The 22393-nt window shown below is 47.7% G+C and overlaps 1 protein-coding gene and 1 long non-coding RNA gene across 4 annotated transcripts in view; one reads left to right on the forward strand and one right to left on the reverse strand.

The window, feature by feature from the left end:
* LOC124506967 (uncharacterized) overlaps window positions 1–3277 on the forward strand; it is an 8183-nt gene extending 4906 nt beyond the window's left edge. Inside the window, exons 2-3 of one of the 3 annotated variants that reach the window (XR_006960901.1) lie at window positions 1–1559; window positions 3094–3277. The exon at window positions 1–1559 is cut by the window's left edge and continues 1698 nt beyond it. This is a non-coding gene — a long non-coding RNA (uncharacterized LOC124506967). Of the gene's footprint in view, window positions 1560–3093 lie in introns of those variants that run through there. The other 2 variants (XR_006960902.1, XR_006960903.1) reach the window with 2 other exon arrangements.
* Window positions 1–20891, reverse strand: part of ALOX5 (arachidonate 5-lipoxygenase) — a 50670-nt gene extending 29779 nt beyond the window's left edge. Inside the window, exons 1-3 of the mRNA XM_047073117.1 lie at window positions 20680–20891; window positions 14797–14995; window positions 9930–10011 (exon numbers count right to left, since the gene is read on the reverse strand). Coding sequence (XP_046929073.1) covers window positions 9930–10011; window positions 14797–14995; window positions 20680–20829 — 431 coding nt within the window. The 5' untranslated portion in view covers window positions 20830–20891. The remainder of the gene's footprint in view (window positions 1–9929; window positions 10012–14796; window positions 14996–20679) is intronic.
* Between the last annotated feature and the right edge of the window lie 1502 nt (window positions 20892–22393).

The raw sequence follows: 22393 nt of genomic DNA on the forward strand, positions 1-22393 counted from the left end.
GTTTTTTTTTCTTACAGCAAAACCAAAACTAGCCCAAAGTGTCTGTTCCTTTAGGGCAGGGAAAACGATCTCGTATTTATTTAAAAATCAAAATTTACATTCTGGGTTAACAGCTTTTCACTTGTATTCCTAACTCTCCTTTTCTGAAACCTTTCTCACAACAGAAAGTAAAGCACTGAGAGTTGAGGTCATGAAAAATCTGGAGTCCCTTTAATATCATCTTGTGCTATTACTGTCCCAGAAATCCCCATGGTTTTTCATGCTGTCCTGTTGGCCAGGTAAGACTCCCATTGGGACCACAAGAGGCGAACAGGAGCTAGGTATGGTCGCCCGGAGCAAATGCATTTTGAAAAACATTTTCTGTTGCATGGCACTGTCATTTATCACTGTTGGTTTACTTACAGTATTCCATTTTCCTGGGCTTTAAGAAAATCTTCTCTATTTGTTGTTTGTATTAACACCAACGCTGATAAAATGTAGACAAGTGTACAACCTCAACTAATCTACTGATTTTTCCCCCTTTGTTTTAGAAAACAATTGTTTTTCTTGGAACCTCCTGCCCCACTGCTGTCCCCCGAACCTCCTGAAGGTGGCAGCACTAATGGATGGACGCACCCACCTTCCGTGGTCTGGAGACTACCGCCTCTCAGTGCGTGGAGACTGTGCGGTTTGCCAGCTCTCCAGCAGACGCCTGTGTCCCTTTTCCAGTGCAGGCCACTGCTACCTGAGACAGCTGACAGGCTGACCTGCACAGGGGCCAAAGATCTTCGTGCCCGTAGATAAACAGGCAAAGAAAAAAAATCACACTCCACAAGGAGTTGAACACGCCAGGCAGAGGAAATGAAGATGCAAAAAAGACATTTAATTTCTTTTTTTTAAAGACATTTAATTTCTTAAAAAAAGAAGTGTTAAAGAGATACAGTAGAATGTAAAAAGACTTTCTTTTTTTTCCTTTTTTAAAAGTGGACCCCATGCCCAACGTGGGTCTTGAACTCACAACCCTGAGATCAAGAGTCAGATGCTCTACAGACTGAGCCAGCCGGGTGCCCCTAAAAAGACCTTCTGCAGCCATAAAACATGATTTCTGAATTGAAAATTCAACAGAGAAATGGGAAAAGAGAAGAGTCACTGTGAGATCTAATTTGTTTCCTGCACAAAATGTATTCATTAAGGAAGTAATTACTGAGCACCTGTCATGTGCCAGGCACTGCTCTGTACAAAATGGAAGAAAACATAACACAAATACAGAGCAAAAACACAAAGAAATGGAAGCCATGATGGGGATTACGGAGGGCACTTGTTGTGATGAGCACCGGGTGTTTTATGGAAGTGATGAATACTGTATACCTAAAACAAATATGACACTGTATGTTAACTAGCTGGAATTAAAATAAAAACTTAAAAATAAAAGAAAACACAAGAGACATGAAAGGCAGACCTAGAAGATTTAATATACAGAGACTAAGAAGTCCAAAAGGAGAGAGAGGAATATAGAGAGAAGTGAAAATCAAGAAATAAGAGAAAAACTTTCTTAAGTTGAAAAGACCTCAATTTTCTGAGTAAGTCCTAGGTAGAAAGAAAGGGGAAAAGGGCATGTATAGATATATACTTATTACATATTAAAATGTCAAAGAGAGAGAAGACTGTGGGGGTAGGGGGAGAAAGAGGGAGGGAAACAGAGAAAGTAGGGAGGGGGAGAGGGAAGGAGGGAGGGGATGGAAGGGAGAAGGGAAGGAAAAAGAAGTGTGGGGAGAGAGGGGAGGGAGGGGGAGAGAGAAGGGAGGGAAGGGGAAAGGGGAGGGAGGGAGAGGGGGAGGTGGAGAGGAAGGGAGGTGGAGAGGAGAGGAAGGAGGAGGGGGAGGGGGGGAGAGGAGAAGTGGGGAAGGGAGGAAGGAGGAGGAAGGAGGGGGAGAGGGGAGGGCGGAAGAGGGGGGAGAGGGAGAGGAGGAAGGAGGCACACAGAGACCAAACAACAGGATGGAGTAAGTGGGAGTGGAGTTCAGAAACTGGCGTCAGAGCCCATGCACATCCCACCAGGCTGTGCCAGCTCTGTGTGCTATGGGCATCATCCCTGGGCAGTAGGAAGGAGTGTGTTATGTAATAAGTGACACCGGGATGTTTGACCCCCTACTTCATATCATGTATAAAAATACATGGCAGGTGAGTTAAGAGCCTAATGTTAAAAAACAAAATTGTAAAAGTCAGACAAAAATATAGGTATATTTATGTAACACGGGTGGGGAGGGCCTTGTTACGTAAAGCAGGAAACCCAAAAGTTATAAAGGAAAACCAATACATATAGTTAAGAAAATAAAGAACTAAAATCTGCGACACAAGCAACAGTAGACAAATGACATATACCACACTCATAACGAAAAGGTGCTATCTGAACACACAAAGGGCTCCTTTAGATGAATAATAACGAGGACACAGAAAAATGAAGCATATAAATAGACAATTCAAAGAAGAGGCAATGCACAGAGGCTTAACTCATCAGTGGTCAGGGGAATGCAGATTAAAACAACCATGGGGTCCAATTTAGGGGTTTTTAGATTGTCAAAAATATAAAAGATTGACATGATCAGGTATGTCATATATATACATATACAACTGGAAAATTGCACCAAAAATTACTATAACATTGTGAGAAAGGATTTTTGTTAGTACTTTTAAAAATGAAACTGCTAATTTGACCCAGCAAGGTGAGTTCTGGAAATTAATCTGACAGTAATGAAATCACCAGGACATCAAGCTGCTTGTACAAGGTTGCCTCTTGCCACACTGTTGGTAATGCCAAATACACACACACACACACACACACACACACACACACACACACACACACGAAGCAATGGCTGAATTCACATACAGCGAGAAATATGTGGCAACATAAGAATGAGGAAATCAATGAGATACTATTTCAGACACATCAGACCGACACCAATGAGAATGTCTCAAGATGCAAAGTGTGTCAATGATGTAGGGAAAGTGCAACCCTAAGAAACAGCTGCTAGGGGTGAAAACTGGCAGAACCCCTTTGGAATACCAGTGGCAATATCTAGAAAACTCACAGTGTGGTCTGCTATCCTGCAGGTCTACTTCTAAGAATATTCCCTAGAGAAATTCTTCCATAAGAGCACCAGGAGACAGATGAGAGAGCTCACTCTGGTGTGGCTTGTGACAGCCAGATATTAAAGACGGTCTACATGTCCATCAGCAGGAGAGTGGGTGAGCCTGGTGGTTTGTTCGTGCAATGGTGTGCTATACAGGAGCTAAGTGAATGGATGACACCTGTCTGTGTCAACCGGCTGCCCTTCAAAACAGAATGACGAGTGAAAAAAAGCAAGTCACAAAATGATCAAACGTTGTAGGTTACAAACCACTACTCTATCCGCTGCTGTGTGTGCGTGCACACCAGCCAGGTGCATACGGTCACAGTGAGAATGGGGTCAGGGCGTTATGACCTGCGTGGGCTTCTCCACTTCCCTGCTAGGCTGACTGAGGGACGAAGGCCAGCTGGGCTTGCAGCTCCCTGACAGATTGGAGACTATTCTTACTTTACTTCCAACTCTCATCTGGAAGCTCGAGAGTTTGTGTGAAAGAGGAACTCCTAGATTATGCAGACGGTGCAAAGTTCAGTGCTTCCTGAACGGAAGCAGAGGAGGGCGTCTGAAGAGGGCAGATGAGTGGAAGGAGGAAGAAACAATGACGATTAGGTCTAAGAAGAGGGATAACTATTTCACTGGAAAAGCCCTTGGCCCCATCTCCCTAGACCCTGTCAAAGCCCTGTCCCTGTGAAACAAACACACCACTGAATCCACTGCTCCCTAATAAAGGGGTACTTCCCAAAGGGTGCTCCACAGAGTACTTGTTCTGTGAGATGTTAAGAATTGTACATCCAACTCTCTTGGGAAACACTGGGTGGGAGAAAAAAATTAACCACAGTCCACTACCACAGAACTTCTCGGAATTCTCACTGCTTATGTGCATCGGGAACCTCCAGGAGGAGGAGGTGATGAACAGTTTCCCAAACTTGTCTCACCACGGGGAGAAAGTTATGGGGCCGCTGCTCCAGGGCACACTTTGGAAAATACTGCGTTAAGACAACATGCCTGCAAGACTAATTTATCAGCCATTAACATCTTAGTCTGAATGACAGTGGAACTGATAAAACTTCCTGTCCACTCTCCTAACAGGACACAAACTAGCCTGATTCTCTGAAAGCTGTTTAATGTCACTGCAAACTAGGATTCCTTCTTTCCACAAGGCCAAACGCACATGGGATGCTCACTGTAGGGGCTCTGACACAGGTGGCTGAAGTGGGGAGGAAAGCTGAGGAAGGAGCTGAGAAATAACAATGTTTTAAGATGGGAATGGTGGTGCAGAGCTTTCGGACAACGCCTTGTGCACTGCACCAAACACAAAAGTCCCAGAACGCATCACATGGTGTCTGAGCCCAGAGGCTCACACACGAAAGTTTTAAAATAAACCACAAATTCATAAATCTTTAACATTACTCAAGTATAATCAGATTACCCTCCTTCACCTGACATAAAGACATAAAAATTTTATTTTAAAATTTTATTATGAAATCAAACATATAAACACATGTATGTATGTGTGGATATGTATATGTATGCACACACATGGAGAAAAATGCACAAAACATCTGTATAACCAACATCCAGGTCAAGAATCAGAACGTTACCAGTATCCCCACACCGCACCTGCTTTCCCGCTTAGCCTCCCCTGATCACCGTCCTCCCTTTTATGAGAATCATTTCCTTGCTCTTGTCTATTGTCCCACTGCTATGTAACTGTCCCTAAACAACAGACTTCCAAACTCTATGGATTGGTCAGACACGGTGTGACTCACTTCCAGTATCCAACACTGTACTTGTGAGGTTTGCCTATGTTGCTCTGCATAGCAGCAGGTCATTGACTACCCTTCTTTTGCTTTATTGGATTAAAAAAGCCCGACATACTGCATACTCTTTGTAGGAAGTTACACCATAGAGACATATGTGGAAAGCTGTCATGGTCATCACTCCCCAAGAGCCTCGCCATAGCCCAGGTAACCATGCTGACTGGTTAGCATGAGTCCATCCATTCTTCTCCCTTGGAAGGAGTCACAGACTCAAGGTCTACAAAGGCCAAAGTAGGACCTGAAAGATGCCTTGACACAGACAGTGGACAGGTACTGGACTGAGGAAACCTGGGCCCTGTTTACTCAGAACTCCACAGCGACCATGAAACAAATTTATAGGCTGGATATAGCCCACTGACCACCGTTTTCCAGATGAGCGCTCTAGATCATGTGTTATTTCCCAAAACAGCTATATTGAGTTGTAATTTACATACAATAAAATTCACCCCTTAAAAGTATCCGATGAAGTTTTTTACTGTACTTACAGAATTGTGCAGGCTTCACCAAAGTCTAATTTGGGGATATTTTCACCCCAAAAAGAAACCTTGTGCCCATTAATAGTCACTGTCCGTGTCCATCCCCAACTTCCAGTCCTGGGCAACCAACAGTCTACTAATCTGTGTCCACAGACTTGCCTGTTCCAGACATTTCATAAAACAGAATCATACAGTATGTGGTATTTTGTAAATGACTTTCCTCTTTAGCATAATGTTTTTGAGGTTCATGCATGGTTTAGTATGTATCCATAGTTCATTCTTTTTAATGCCAAATAACATTCCATTATATGAATATACCACATTTTGTTTATCCATTCATCAGGTAATGGAATTTATGTTGTTTCCACCTTTGGGCTATTATAAGTGATGTTGCTATGAATATTTATATAAAGCTTGTGTGTGTGTGTGTGTGTGTGTGTGTGTGTGTGTAGAAACCTATTTTCTTTTTTTTTTTTTTTTTTTTAAATTTTTTTTTTTTCAACGTTTATTTATTTTTGGGACAGAGAGAGACAGAGCATGAACGGGGGAGGGGCAGAGAGAGAGGGAGACACAGAATCGGAAACAGGCTCCAGGCTCCGAGCCATCAGCCCAGAGCCCGACGCGGGGCTCGAACTCCCGGACCGCGAGATCGTGACCTGGCTGAAGTCGGACGCTTAACCGACTGCGCCACCCAGGCGCCCCGAAACCTATTTTCATTACTCTTGTGTAGCCACCATGCACAATAAGAAAAAAGGGATAGAGCTGCTAGTACGAAGTCTGTCCAAGATTTGAGAAGCTGTGGGGCACCTGGGTGGCTCATTTGGCTGAACATCTGACCCTTGATTTTGGCTCAGGTCATGATCCCAGGGTCGTGGGATCGAGTGCCATGTCGGGCTCTATGCTGAGTGAGAAGCCTGCTTAAGATTCTTTCCCTCTCCCTCTGCCCCACTTCCCTGACTTCCCCCTCTCTCTCTAAAAAATAAAAAAAAAAAAATTTAAAAAAGGTTTGAGAAACTGCTAACCTGTTTTTCAAGGTGGCTGTACCATTTTATATTCTACCAAAAATGTTTGAGGGGTCCAGTTTCTCTTTTTGATTCTAGTCATCCTAGCGGGTGTGACATGGTATCTCACTGTGATTTTGATTTTTGCACTTTCCTGACGATTAATGATGTTGAGCATCCTTTCAAATGCTTGTGGGCCATATATTTTCTCTGGAGAAGTGCTTCTTCATTTTTTTATGGCCAAAGTATTTTCCATGTATAGACATACCGCATTTTATTTACAGATTCATCAGTTAATGGGCATCTGGGTTGTATTCACCTTTGGTTCTTATGGATAATGTAAACATTCATATACAAGTTTGTGTGCGGACATATATTTTCGTTTTCTTAGGCATATGCCTAGATGTGGAACTGCTGGATTATCTAGTAACTCTTGATTTAACAACATGAGTAACTACTAGACTGTTTTCCAAAGCAGCTGCACATTTTACATTCCTACCAGGAGTGTATGAGGGTTCTGATTTCTCCACATCCTCACAACTCTTGTTATTATCTGACTTTTATAGTAAATGTGAAGTGGTAATGATTTGCATTTCCCTAATGAATAATGATGTCAAGCATCTTTTCATGGACTTATTGATCATGTATATATCTTCCTTGGAAAAATGTCTATTCAGATCCTTCTCTATTTTTAAATTGGATTATTTGTCTTTATTATTGATTTGTGTGAGCTCTTTATATATTCTGGATACAAGTCCCTTATCAGATCCACGATTTACAAATATTTCATCCCATTCTGTGAGTTGTCTTTTCACTTTCTTGATGGTATCCTTCGAAGCACAAAAGTTAAAATTTGATAACATGAGCTTATCTATTTCTCCTTTGTTGTTTAAGCTTTTGTTGTCATATCTAAAAATACTTTGCCAATGCAAGGCCATGAAAGTTTACCCCTGTCTTTTTCAATGTTTTAGTTTTAGCTCTTACATTTAAGTATTTGATCCACTTTAAGTTAATTTTTGTACGTGGGGTAAGGGTCCAATTTCATTCTTTTGCATGTGGCTAGTCAGTTGTCCCAACACCATTTGTTGAAAAGACTATTCTTTCTCCATTGAATTGTCTTGCTGCCTCTGTTGAAAACTAACTGACCATAAATGCAAGGGCTAACTTCTGGACTCTCAATTCTATTTAATTTCTCTATATATCTAACCTTATGCCAATACCACAATTGTTTTAATTACCACAGCAGTGTAGTAATTCTGATACTGGCAAGTGTGATTTCCCAAGTTTTTTTTTTTTTTCAAGATTATTTTGACTATTATGGGTTCCTTGCATTTCCTTATGATTTTTAGGATCATCTTGTCAATTTCTGCAAAAAAGTTAGCTGAGACTTTGATAGGGATTGTGTTAAATATGCACACTGCTTTGGGGAGTACTGCTATTTTTATAATATTAAGTCCTCTGGTCCGTGAATGTAAGATGTCTTTCACCTTATTTAGGTCTTCTTTAATTACTTTCAACAATGTTTTGTAGTTTTCATTGTGTAAGTCTTAGACTTCTTTTGCTAAGTTTATTCATAAATATTTTATTCCTTTTGATGTTACTGCACATGGAACTGTTTTGTTATCTTTATTTTCAGATTGATTATTAGCATACAGAAACACAACTGAATTGTGTATATTGATCTTTTATGCTGCAACCTTGCTGGGTTATCAGTTCCAATATTTTTTTTGGTGAACGTTTTAGGATTTTCTACATACGAGATCATTTCATCTGTGAATGGCAGTAGTTTTACTTATTGCTCTTTAACGTGGGTGCCCTTTCTCCCCTCTTGCCTAATTGCCCTGGCTAGAATCTCCAGTACAATGTTACACAGAAGTGGCAAAAGCTGACGTCCTTATCTTGTTCCTGGATCTTAGGAGGAAAGCATGTAGTCATTTCCCATTAAGAATGATATGAACCGGGGACACCTACCCAGCTCCACTGACTGAGTGGAGCTTCCGACTTCAGTTCAGGTCACAACCTCACAGTTCGTGAGTTCAAGCCCCACATTGGGCTCTGTGCTGATACCTCAGAGCCTGGAGCCTGTTTTGGATTCTGTGTCTCCCTTTCTCTCTGCCCCTCCCCCCACTTGTACTCTGTCTCTCTCTCTCTCAAAAATAAATAAACGTGGGGCGCCTGGGTGGCGCAGTCGGTTAAGCGCCCGACTTCGGCCAGGTCACGATCTTGCGGTCCGTGAGTTCGAGCCCCGCGTCGGGCTCTGGGCTGATGGCTCAGAGCCTGAAGCCTGTTTCCGATTCTGTGTCTCCCTCTCTCTCTGCCCCTCCCCCGTTCATGCTCTGTCTCTCTCTGTCCCAAAAATAAATACACGTTGGAAAAAAATAAATAAATAAATAAATAAATAAACGTTAAAAAAATGATATTAATTGTAAGGTTTTTTTATAGGTGCCCTTTACCAGGTTGAGAAATTTCTGTTTAATTCCTATTTTTTTTAGTGTTATTCAATCATGAAAGAATGTTGGATTTTGTCAAATGCACTCTTATATGTCTTTTGAGATGCTCATGTGTTTCTTTGTTCTTTACTGATATGGTGCATTACATTAATTGATTTTTGGATATTAAACCAAACTTGCGCACTTGGGACAAATCCTATATTGTATCATATCTTTTACACGCTGTTGCATCCAGTTTGCTAGTATTTTGTTGAAAATGCTTACATCTATATCCATAAGAGACATTGGTGTATAGTTTTCTTATGATGTCTTTGTCTGATTTTGGTATAACATCGATCTCATTCAATGCACTGGGATGTGTTCCCTCCTCTTGTATTTTCTGGAAGAGCTTATGCAGGATTGGTACTAATTCTTTAAGCGTTTGGTAGAATTCATCAGTGAGGTCATCTGGGCCTAGGATTTTCTTTGTGGGAAGTTTCAAAATTACTGATTCGACCTTTTGGCTTGTGATTGTTCTATTCAAATTATTTATTCTTAAGTCAGTTTTGGTCATTCCTATCTTTCTAGGACTTCTCCATTTCACTCAAGTTATCTAATTTGTTGGTATACAACTGTCCATAGTATTTCTTTTATACATTTTTAATTTGTGTGAGGTGGGTACTGATGCTCCCTCTCTCCTACTTTAAAAAATTTGAGTTCTCTCACTCTTTTTTTCTTGGTCTGTTAGCTAAAGATTTGCCAATTTTTTGGAGATTATTTATCACTTTTATAATAGAATTATTACCAGAAGACATAAAAAGTGAGGGGGTAATCACTACAATAGGAGGTGAAAGAACATTAATGTAAATCCAAGCTTTTGCTGCCCCATTCCCCCTAGATGCTGATATGGTTTCCCCACAGTTTTCTCCATAATGCACTTTACCATCTCTGCCTGGACAGTGGAGGTCAAGTGGGTCTTGGGGATCGAGGAGCACTACAGGGCACTGGTGGCCTGGCCATTGCTTACCAGCAGTGGTCAGCCATACGCTGTGGGCAGAGTTCATTCAGGGCTGTCTGGTCTGACGTCATAACTCACCGATACTGTTTTTGCCGTGTTTCCAGCTCTTTACGTCTGTGCTGCTTGAGAATGTGTATTTGGTCATCGCAGGCCAACTTTGCTGTGAGGAAAGGACGGGTGTGAGAAGAGCCACAGGAAGAACGGTAACAACGTCCAATATTCAGGTTTCCCTCACACACCTGCCCATGCATCATCTTTATATGCATCATCTCATTTAAGCCTCTGAACGCTTCCCCAGTTCATGTGTAGGAAACTGGGGCTTAGGGAGGTTGAATAGCTTTGCCTTTGAACTTTGCCCAGGGTCACACACCGAATGAGTGGATTTTCAACACAAGACTCATATCCATGCTCTTAGCCTATTATAAAACACAAGTCTAGTGCCCCCTCTTACTGCCTGCTCATTTGGCAAGCTGGGGGCCCTGCATCTTGGAGCTCTGAGAATCATGTCCACATACATAAGCCAGGCTTGGTGGTCATCAGGATTTATGGGGGCAGGCCAATGATTCTCTGGAAGGTACAGTGTATGTAGCAAGTTGCCTTAGCTTCCCCACATGTAAAATGGGTATTATAATGCCAATGTCAGGGTTATGGTAGGGATTTAGTGAGCACTTCACACAATGCTTGAAACCCAGTAAGTGGGAACAATGACTAACATTATTGTCCTTACAATCATGATGGACCTAGGCTTCCTCTTCCTCCCCCTAAGCCCAGATTCAAAGGTCTCTTGTCTCTCATCTCAGGAGTGGGGCAAGTGGCTAAAGTCAAGGTCAAGCTGCTCAGGGCCTTTAGAGCAGGAGAAGCCAGCTCATGACTACCCTTTATACTGTTATTTAGGGTAAAGCCAGTGAACACAGTGGGAGCCCAGACTAGCAAGATTCCAGAGCATCTCCTATAATAGTGCTTCTCCAGCTCTCTGTGGGTTTAAAAATTTCCGTTTAATCACAGACTGATATTTCTGTAAACTACAATAAAACTTAACTACTAGAAAAGAAATAAAAAACAAACCAAGGACATTCAAAGCATAAACCCTGTTTTTATTATAAGATGCAACGGTCACAGAATAATTCTTGCAAGTTGCTATAAAAGTTTGTAAATGCCTGCTCTCAGTCTCGGTACCCACCTCTTTACAGACCAACAGCTAACAGTTCCTAGCCCACACTCAGAGCACCTTCTGGCTGAGGAAGCTCCAGTCCAGGGCTTGGAACTGGGGCCCAGCAAGGAAGATCAATGGGGCGCCTCTTTGTTCTCCAGTGGGGATGTTAAGCCGTCCAGCGGGGGGCAGGGTTAAGGCCACTGAAGGCAAGATGAATATTAACTGACAACAGCTGCCATTGGCTGTAGGGGACACTGTTGTAGGCACTCGACATTCATCATCTCTAATCCACCTCGAAGAATTAGCTTATTTCTCAGGCACCTGGCTCTGAGGCATTGAGTCTTCAATTTCAGCGGCATGAAGAAGTCAGAACGTGTGGAAGTGCACATACCAAGTCTCAAAAGCTGTCAGCTCCATTTCTCCTGGCCCTGAGGGTGCCGGACATCTACCCCAGTGACTGATGGAACTTTTGGGAACACAGCAGGTGACAAAGCCTAGACTGAATGCCCCAGAGTTCTGGAGAGGGGGGTAGATTCCAAAAGACTGACATGAGTGCCTTAATGAAGCTGTCTCTTCACATAGGTGCTCTCGATCCCTGGGACCACAGTGACAGCCCTCTGACATTTATGTTCACCCCAGGTGCAGTGGTGGAGCATTAGATTGCAGAGGTTACCATGTCGCTCATGGGCAGGGTCCCCTCATTTCCGGATTGTCCAAAGGATTGGTCATTGTGCCATGGGGTGGATTAAAGATGGCCATAAATTCTTTGACATTCTTTCCATTGAGAGGTGGGATCTATGTCCCCTTTGAGTTTGGATGGGCTCTGCGACTGCTTGGACCAACAGAATAAGGTAGAAACTACCCCTGACAGCTTCCAGGCCCAAACATGAAGAGACCGGCAGCTTCCACTTTCTGTCTCTTGGAATACTCGCTCTTAGAAGCCAGCCACCACATAAGAAGTGCAAGAGGGCCAAGCCGTGAGAAGCCCAACTCCACAGAGAAGGCTTCCAGAATGAGCTTCCAGGTGGAGAGAGAGGCCATGGAGCCCTGAGGTGCTAGACATGTGAGAGAGGAACCGTCCTCGAAGGGAGCCTTCTAGCCCATCATCCTCAGTTGATGCTTCGTGGCTCACAGACAACCCACCCAGCTGAACCTTTCCCAAATTTCCATCCCATGATGAAAAAATGAAATGGCTGTTTAAATCCACAAAGATTGTTACGGAGGAACTGATAAGCGAAACATGCTGGATGGGCAGCTTCCATGTGCCCCTTCAGAATCTACCCTTCACCTCATCCTGTCCCTGAAGGTCCCTGATCTTGTCCTCGATTTGAATGAATTGCATCAATGGGCTTTGTGTTGGGTTCAGCCACTGGGAGCCCTGACCAGAGAGAGGAGGGCACTGGAGAGTGAGGAGAGGACATTTATTCCCCAGGTCCTCTCGTAGTGTCTCCCTGCTGTCTGCATCTCTACTAGGGGCCACAGCTACTCCCAAGGGGGCTCTGTCTCTAGGACACTCCCCATCTGGATTATTCTGGCATTCTTCCCCTCCCCTCACCCCACCAGGACTGTCAGTGCACCAGGACTGGCAGTGCTAATGGTCTACACCTTTCTTTCTTTGTTTTTTCTTGTGATGAGAACTTTTAAATTTTTATTTTCACTCCACTAAACAGTGTAACATTAGTTTAGGTGTACAATGTAGTGATTCAACACTTCCACACATTACCCCGTGCTCATCACAGCAAGCGCATTCCTTAATCCCCATCACCTATCTCACCCATCCCTTGCCTACCTTCCTTGATGAGAACTTTTAAGATCTGTCCTCTTAGCAATTTTCAAATATACAGTATGGTATTATCAACTATAGTCACCACCTAGGAAGTCTTAATACAATCAATTTTGAAATAATTCATCCCAAACCCATAAATTCTAAATATTAAAAAAAAATTCAGCGTATATTTTTTGAAGGCTTCCCAATTTGTGGTAATTTGTTATGGCAGTCCTAGAAACTAATACACAGAGTAAACCAAGTTTGGCCTACACCTTTCTTTTTTTATGTTTATTTATTTATTTTGAGAGAGAGAGGGAGAGACAGAGAGAGAACATGAGCAGGGGAGGGGGAGAGAGAGAGAGAATTCCAAGCAGGCTCCGTGCTGTCAGCAGAGAGCCTGATGTGGGGCTTGAACCCACAAATTGTGACATCATGACCTGAGCTGAAGTCAAGAGCCAGATGCTTAACTGACTGAGCCACCCAGGCCTCCTAGCCTATACTTTTCTAAACATCCTCATTTGAATGTGCCATATGTTTTTTGCTAGAAAGGGATGTGGGGTCTGTGAGGAGAAGGACTGCACAACCAAGACCCCTGGTGGGAGGGGCAGGGGAGAGACTTGGAGCTAGTGTTTTTCTGATACTAGAGAAAGAGAAGTGCCCTGTCCACAACTGTTCACATTCTGGCCACAAGACAGAGTGAATTTGGTTTTTTGTTTGTTTTTTTTTTGCTGTGAGGTCAGGGAACAAAAATCTTTCTAGCTCCAATCATTCCGTTCAGAAATATTTTTGGAAATTGGTTTCTTAAATTCCATGTCAGAAACAATGGGAGGGGGCGCCTGGGTGACTTGGTTGAGCATCCGACTCTTGATTTTGGCTGAGGTCATGATCCCAGCATGGTGGGATCGAGCCCTGTGTTGGTCTCCACACTGAGCATGGAGTCTGTTTAAAATTCTCTCTCTCCCTCTGCCCTGCTCCCCTGCTCACTCTCTCTCTGAAAGAAAGAAAGAAAGAAAGAAAGAAAGAAAGAAAGAAAGAAAACAAGAAAGAAAGGGACGTGGCCTGGCAGTTTAAGAACACTAGGTAGAGAACTTTTTCCTCCTCTGTCTTGATTTTCTTAGCTAAAAAATGGGGTTAATCATCACTTCCATTTTGCCTACCCTGCCGGACCTCTGTGAAGGAGAAGTCACTGCACCTGTGTTCCCCCTCACTTTTCTAGTGGTGCACAGCTTTGGAGACATCTTGTTCTGGGTTTAAAGTGTGAACAAACTGAAGGGCCACAACGTGAAGTCAGACAGAACTTTGCTGAGGCATGGATTTGACTCCCACATGCTTACAGGTTAGTGCACAAGAAGCCATTCGGAGGGACAGAGTGGCCTCAGCTGACTTCTGCCATCCGTTCCTCTCTCTGCTCCTCCACACCAGGCCAGCTGCCCGTCTCTTATGGGGAGTGGTCTCCCGAGGAAGTGCCAGATTGGCACGTTTGAGGGTCTTGCTTAAGAGGGCTGACTTTAGGTACTTTTCTCTTTTTAGCAAAATGTGGGACTTTAGGTTTAACAACTGGTGACCGTGACCACCAGGCCTGGCCATGGCCCCTCTAGGCTGCCACTCGGGGCACTCCTGGTCGACCTCTTCCCTTCCCAGGCCCGTGCGTGTTGCCCTGGAGCCTGTGCCCCACTGTGACCTCACAGAGAGGAGGACTGGAGAACTTACCTGGAGAGCGGCCCCTCTAGGGGGACGTCCCACAGGTATTTGCTACTGGGACTGTAGTTACCCTCTGACAAAAAGGGGGTCATAAGCTTGCCCCCGAAGGACTGTAGCCCAGAGGGAGGACACTGCTGAGCATGTGGCCGGGGGCCTCTCCCTGCACCCTCTTAGCACGGGGCTTATTAGCACCCTGAGGAAGGTCACACCTCCGCAGGTACACGGAGGCACACAGCGGCGGTATCATTATTCCTACGAAAACAGTCCTTTGAGGAAGGAGTTCCTGGGAAGCTCAGGAAGTGGAAGGGGCCTGGGCCACTCACCGCGTCCATCTCTCAGGACAATCTCGCCCTCGCCGGTGATCCAGCGGTAGCAAGGGAACTCGATGTAATCCCCGCAGGGCGTCTTCAGCGTGATGTACTTCAGGTACCAGTCATCATGGAGCCAGTACTTGCGCTTCTCGATTTTGACCAGCTGGATGTCACCCAGTTCTTCATCCACTGTCACGTCGTAAGAATCCACCTGAGAGGATAAAAAAAAAAGGCGAATGAGGTTGTCTGGGGTTCCTGAGCCTTTGTATCACCAGCCTAGATGTCTACCGAATGCTTCCCCTCGGTAAGGCTCCGTGCTGCACCCGGGGAGACAGAGGCAAGTCCTGGGTTCTGCCCTTATGGAGATGGAGGTCTGGTGAGTAAGTGATGGACGGCGCTGCTCAGAGAAGGACATTCTGTGATCTGCACGCGGCTCAGAGGAGACGGAGGCTCCAGGCCGGGGTGCCCTCTGCTGGGCCTTGCCGGGTGAGGGGCTTCTTCAGCTGCTCTGCTCATGATGAGGGCAGGGGGGCTGCTAGCCTTTCCACCCGACAGGGCTGCAGGGGGCACATTGGCCCTCGCATGAAGGGCAGCCCTCTGCAGCTCGCAAATAGCTTGCTGACGATTGCTATAGACACTCCTAACGATGTCAGGACGAGGGCCGTCATGACCATGTCACAGATGAAGAGACTGAGGCTTACTAAATCCCAGGTCAGCTATTCATTGTCAGAGATGGAATTCTAATCCAGATCTTTCTGGCACAGCCACCCCACGTCTCTCTTGTTCTCCGGGGAGCAAACAACTGAGTGAAAATGGGGAGGCTCACTTGCAAGCGAAGTTGCCTAGATGCACGCCATCCTAGGGCATCTGCGGGTCATTGGGCCACAGCGACTGGAGACTCCACTGTCCCCTCCCTCAGAGAAGCTGCTCCATCTCTTCCTCGGCTACCACCCCCAGCTGGACATCTAGCCCTCCGTCTGAGAATCACACAGTCCCAGAGAGGCTTCTTTGGCCCCAACTCCCTTCCTTTTTTATTCCAAGGTGCTGGGCTTGTCCCTCCCAAGAGACTGTCCGCCTCAGGTGTTCATGACCCCTCTTACTTTAAATTTTTTTTTTTCAACGTTTATTTATTTTTGGGACAGAGAGAGACAGAGCATGAACGGGGGAGGGGCAGAGAGAGAGGGAGACACAGAATCAGAAACAGGCTCCAGGCTCTGAGCTGTCAGCCCAGAGCCCGACGCGGGGCTCGAACTCCCGGACCGCGAGATCGTGACCTGGCTGAAGTCGGATGCTTAACCGACTGCGCCACCCAGGCGCCCCGACCCCTCTTACTTTAGAATGGCCATCCTCTCCCTGCTACCCCTGCCATCAATACCACAGACACTGTCAGCCCCCGCCAGCCCCTTGGAGCCACAGAAAAGCCACTTCCCTGGAGCAGCTGTCCGGGCCCAGGCCTCACCGCACGCTGACTTCCCTTTCCTTGGCCTGCAATGCCAGCAACAAAAATGCCTCACGGCCCTTCTTCTACCCTCAGGAATTCTCTCCTGGTTTTGAGCCAAGAGGTGTGAGCTCATGGGCTCAATTTCTTCCTCCCACATCTACTCCTGGCTACTCAATTTGCTGTGTGTAGTCAGGGATGGGCCGCAGTGAAGGAGCCCATGCTAGCTCACACCTGCTCACAGGCAGTGACCTCAGGAGTCCAGGAGGGAGGACCAGTTGGTTCTGATGCATACAGCAGCCAGTTGCCTGTACCCTTGGAGAAAGGAACCCCTCAGGCATCATGTCATTTGGATTTCTCAATGGTCCGGCAAGCTAGGCATTATCCCCCTTGCTGGATGAAGAAACAGAGCTTCAGGGAGCAAAGCAATTTGCTGAGGCCCATGGTCAGTCACTTTGGAGCTAGAGTATGACCTCAAGACTGGGGCTGACTGAGCTTCCCTGTCACATAGGCCGGCCTTGCCCTCTGCCCCACACTGCCCACTCCCAGTGTTTGGTGGGAGTCTCTGTCTTGGCTCCAGGGGAGAGCTGAGGTCTCTCTCGATCTCCCTGGCAGGTGGGGCCTGGAGTGGGGGGTGGGCCCTGTAGATGTCCAGTTGTGGGTCACTCAGTGCCCACTCTGCTTCTCCAAATGGACACTGGGCCTCTTGTCCCACCAGAACCTTCCTGCTAGCCCACTCATGCCTCAGCTCAGGGGGGTCTCTATTCTCTCCCACCCCCAGAAGTCACCCCAAAAGAGCTGTGCCCTTCCTTTCCTCTCCTCGCAGCTCTTCAGATGATCCAGCCCCTAACTGGGACTCCTCTCCCACCCCTACACCCCGGGGCCTCCTGGCTTCTTCGCAGGCATTAGCACACTGCAATACAGACCTCAGGCAGGCCTGGGAGTCAGTGCCCTCCGGGACCCCGCCTGTGGATTCTGCTCTCCCACAAGACACACTGTGCGGTAGAGGGGTTCTTTCACCTGCAGGACAGTGACTTCTGGCAGCACAGATGAGCTTGCACACCTCTTAGGGACGAAGATGTGCCATCCCAGCACAAAGGCCTGGCCCAAGCCACGGGGAACAGGGAGGAGGCTTCTGCTTTCTAACCACAAGCGTCTGGCATCTTTGGTAACCACAATATGTGAGCTGCTCACTGTGCTCAGAGCCAAGAGGCTTGCTGAAAATATCCAACTTCCCATTCCTCTTAGGAAGTCCTCCTCGGGTTCCTCTGGTAGTTTGGTGGGAGGAGGGTGGAAATAGAGACGCATGGGGTCACATGCAGGATGAACACCTTTCCCCTCCATTTACCTATCACACGGAGAACTCTAGATTCTTCCATCCGAGGGAAAAGTTCAAGGATTGGTGAAATCTGGCTTAGAAAGTACCTTGGGAGGCACCGAGTCCAGGGCTTCCCAAACCTGCGGCCTGTAGAACACCCAATGCACCGCTTGAACCCTCTTCCTTTCTCTCCCTCTGTCATCAGGGCCACAGATACACAGATCACCCCAAAAGCCATGGAAGGGTTGCCCAGCACGGCCACTGTGCCTGCCCATCTCCTAGAATCTGGAGCCTGCCAGCACACGGCACTGAGCTGCTCGGTCCCGGGGAGCTGGTGGGCTGGTAGTCTGCACATGGCCTGCAATGGCACCTTCTAGCAGCAAGACCAGCCTCAACCTTCCGCTGTGCCACAAATGTAGTGGGAACTGCTTGTCTGATTTTCTTGGCATCGCTGTGACTGGCAGTGACTGGCCAAGTGACTGGCAGGTGCTCTGGGATGGCGTGCATCTGTGCAGACTGACTTGCAAGTGAGCCTCCCATTTTCACTCAGATATTTGCTCCCCAGAGAACAAGAGAGACATGGAGGGGCAGCCAGTCTCTGGGCTGTTTGGGTCCATGGTCTGGGCTTTCCCAGGAAGGCAGTGGGGAGCCACTGAGGGTGTGACCATTTACGGGAGAACCTCCCCTTTGGAGAGGGCTTCAATTCCCAGTCCTGACCTGAATCGGTATGTAGAACTCTGATGAGAGTAACTGGGAATCTGCAACTCAATTTATTGATAACAAAATCAGTCTTATCATTTGACTGAACTGTGCATAGAGGAGTGTGGGAGTTCACCTGCCAAAGACCTGGAAATGACTGAATCCACTGCCTTCATGGTTGTTGTCGTTATTGTTGTTAACCATAATGATAGGAGCACTTTTCCAAGTAAAATGGGAAGGCCGATTCTTCTCAGCAAGTATTTTCTCTAAGGTTTCTTTTTTACCTTTACCCAATAGGGACAGCCTGTCCTTAAAGAGACACTAGCTGGAGAATGAGGAAGTGGCTCTGGACTGTGCAAGAAAGTGTGGAGTAACTTTGCATCAACAGGAACTTTCTCAAAAATGGATTTTTTCAAAGAGCCTTTAGGAGCCAGCAGATTCCCCTGTAGCACCGCAGCCCCTCCCAGCTCACCCTCTCTCACCCTGATGGAAATGGGACACGCAAACCTCTCCTGAAATTTGCCTCTGGTACTCTCACTGAGGTGTTTAGTCATAGAGGCATTTGAATGAATTCCCAAGGTGACGATAATGAACAGAACAGTGCTTTCATCCCTCTTCCAATGACCCTGTTCTGGCCACACCACAGTGTCTCCTCTTGGGAGAAGCCACACATGGGGTGCCCTGTGCGGCAGGGCTGTGTGTGTGTGTGTGTGTGTGTGTGTGTGTGTGTGAAGACAATGGAGCCCACTGCGACCTGCCTATTAAGGGGGGTGGGGGGTAGTCTGTCCCCCGTCTTCCTCCCTGAGGTGTTAGGGGAATCCATGAACTAACGGAAATAAATGAAGGTGCTTCAGAAATGGCAGCTGTCATCTTTCCAAATGGATGTCTCATTAGTCCTCCTGTACCACTGTCCCCAGGGCCAGTTCCCTAACGGGGGAAACCAAACAATAGATGGTTGTTTTTATACTCAACACTTCACTTTTCCTGAAGGGAAATTGAGCCAGGCTAACATGCTGAACTTGGCTAAGTGCCAAGTTGGCTTATCCCAAGGTTCTGAGGCTCCTGGATAGGAATCAAGCCCACTTTGAGTTTGGAGTTGGGAAAAGGAGTGGAATATTATTTACTTACTTTAGCCTCTACAGGCCTAAAACTGAACTCATCAATTTTATCCAAGAAGTATTTAGTTGAACCATATGAAATTCCCAGTTTTGTTTATTCAAAATTGTCAACTATGAGCACTTTCATATGGTTCAACCTAATAATCAACTAAGTGGTGAAAAAGACAACTTTGTGAAGTCTGAATCTTTTTGGTCCAGTTCAGGAACTGGTGGGTGATGGAAGGGAACATTCCTTGGGTACCTACTTGCAGCAAGTTGGGACTGTCACAATAATCATACAGTGAACATTTCCCATGCACTTGGCAGTGGACTGGGAGAGTCACTAAATGCTCGGTAAGGACCATGACCTGCCATGCTCACCGATGAAGCCACAGGGCTGCAGTTCATGCCCAGGTCAGCGTCAAGAGCTGGCTTCTAAATGGGGCCTTATATAGCACTCGGTACCACAGACACAAGGTACAGTACACAGGGCTCCCTTTGCTCTGTGGACTCCCACAGCTCCAGGGTATCTACTGAGAAGGGGAGAGGAGAAGCCCTCCTTCCTCTTCCTGCTCCACTGAGCCCTCACACTTGGGGTGGAAGTGTTCCCTAGTGTATACTCTTTTGGGAGTCCGACGATCTCCAGGTTGCAAAAGTTCTCATGTTCCTTCCTTCTGATTTCCTGTGGGGACCTGTCCTGAGGATGTGAGCTACCCAGGTGTGAAGACAGCTGCTAGTATCACTCTGGGCCACCAGCTGGGCTTGGGTTCACCCAGATTCCTAGACCAGCCTGAAGTCATCCCTTCCATTTGACATTTGGGGAAACTGAGGCCCGGTGAGGGGGCAGAGTGAACTAGCCGTCAGGCCAAGATTCAAACCAGCCTCTGAACCCCCAGACCTGTGCTTTCTCACCACAGCTTGAGGCTGCTCCGAGGTGCCATCTGGGCGTCACAGCTGGGCAAGGACCCGCACGACTCTCCAACCCCACCCCACGACCTGTGGAAGGAGCCCTACGAAGTGGGGCACAAGTAATGCTGCCCACAGGACTTGCCCAGTTAGGGACCTCTCAGAGCCTCGGGGTACCTATTTGTGAAATGGAGAGCAGACCTTGCACCTTCTCCTGCTCCCAGGGGAGAAGCGCGGCGCCCTACAGACCTCACTCTGCAAAGCCTCCCACCCCGAACTTGGGTCCCAGCCGTCCCGACGGGGTCCTGGACACTCCCCAAGCCCGGGCCCTACCGCCCCAAAGGGTCTCGGGCGCCCTCCCCCGCCCCCTGCCTCGGTCACGGCCCCCCCGACGGGTCCAGAGTGTCCCCAGCCCGGTCCCAGCCGCGCTTCCTCACCGCGCCGCGCTCGAAGTCGTTGTAGAAGGGCTTGTCCAGCAGGTGCTTCTCGCTGCAGCCCGCGGAGCCCACGAGGCTGAGGTAGATGTAGTCGTCGGTGCCAGCGAACCACTGGCTGCCGGTGGCCACGGTGACCGTGTAGGAGGGCATGGCGGAGGGACGCGAGCGCCAAGAGCCGGGGTGCCGCGGTCCACGCGCGTCGGCACCTCGCCGGGACCCGCGCAGCAGCCTCTTCCCCCGTCCGGCCCCGCCCCCCTGCAAGCGCCGACCCCCCCCCCGGCCCCGCCCCCACTCCGCCCCGCCCCTGACGCTCTGCGCCTCGGGACCCGCCGCGGACACGGTAGGGGTCGCGCATTGCTGCTTTCGCACCCAGGCGGTTTGGTGCCGGTTTTAGCAGTCTGGAGCCCCGGGGAACCTCAGCTGCCATCCCCTCACCCAGGCATCCGTGCATGCACTCACTCAGTCTCCTATTCCCTGTTTTCACCCTTCACCCTTCCTTCCTGCCTCAGCTTGCCTCCGCGCCAGGCTCCCCAGAAGAGGAGACTTACAGTCCCTGCTCTCACCAAGTTCCCAGTGTGGCTCGGGCGATTACCTGTATTCCGTGGTTTCTTAGACCAGGGGTGCTCTGGGAATCTACACCGGGAAGCGGGACTCACCTGGGGAGTCAGGCAGGCTTCCTGGAGGAAGCCCCACCTGAGCTGATACTGAGAGTGGAATCTGGAACGCAGAGACTTCAGTCAGCTGTGGCTTCCTCCACGGTCTTGGCTGAATGTCACTCCGGGCAAGGTGCAGGTGGGCACCGAGGTGAGTCAGATGCCAGCCGCTCTCAGGCCCAGAGTTGTCCGTGTACAGTGGGAAGAAGGGCAGAGAGAGGGAGGCTAGAACAAGAAAACGCAAATCTGAACACCTGGGTGTTGTCTGGAGGAGGTCTTGGGAAGAGGTTTGGGGGCCGGGAGGCTGGGGTATGGTGGGGAAGGAGTTAGGCTTGTTTGGAGATGGCTCATAGGTGTGGACCACTGGCTGGGAGTCCTAGGGAGAAAGATGTGGACTCCACAGCAAGAATGTTCCAGGCGTGAGGGCCGGCACCTGGGGAGCGGGCTGCTGAGCGGAGTAAATTGGTCGACTTTCTAACTGGTGGTGAGCAGAGGCCTGAAAGAGATGTGATTAGAAGGCTTTGTGTTCTCGGGGGAAGCTTCCCATGGGTGGTCAGCTTTCCTACTGCTGAGACCTGATCTTATAGGTCTTCTGCATTCGCCTGCACCTCCCCCGCATCTCATTCCTGCCATCCTGCCCCCCACGACCCCCGCTCCGCCAACTTCAGAACTGAACCTGCCCGTGCTACACATTCAGTAATGAGCTGAACCAGATTAAAATAGAAGTTCATTCCATGTGAGGTGGTGGGTGTGTCAAGTCCCCTGCTTTGTGCTTTCTGTCGGGGACGTGCAAAGAGGCAGGCTCCCCATTTCTGGGGCCCCGGGCTCCACCTGGTGGCAAATCCTGCTTCCTCCTCTGCCTGGCAGGATCGCCACTCTGAGCAGAGGCAGGGTACCTGCCAGTCCACTTTCTACAGGAGGGCACATTTCAGTGGGACTGGCTCTATTCATGGAAAGGCACTGGAGGGATTCTCTGGGAATCGAATAGTAGGACATGAAAGAATGGGCGCAGCTGAGATGAGTAGATGGAAATAGCCCTGGGATAGAAGTGGGATCCAACC

This window comes from Lynx rufus, unplaced genomic scaffold (genome assembly GCF_022079265.1).
Source record: "Lynx rufus isolate CCGP_SWC_20201006 ecotype Redwood Valley unplaced genomic scaffold, mLynRuf1.p SCAF_11, whole genome shotgun sequence".
NCBI classification, from domain to species: domain Eukaryota; kingdom Metazoa; phylum Chordata; class Mammalia; order Carnivora; family Felidae; genus Lynx; species Lynx rufus.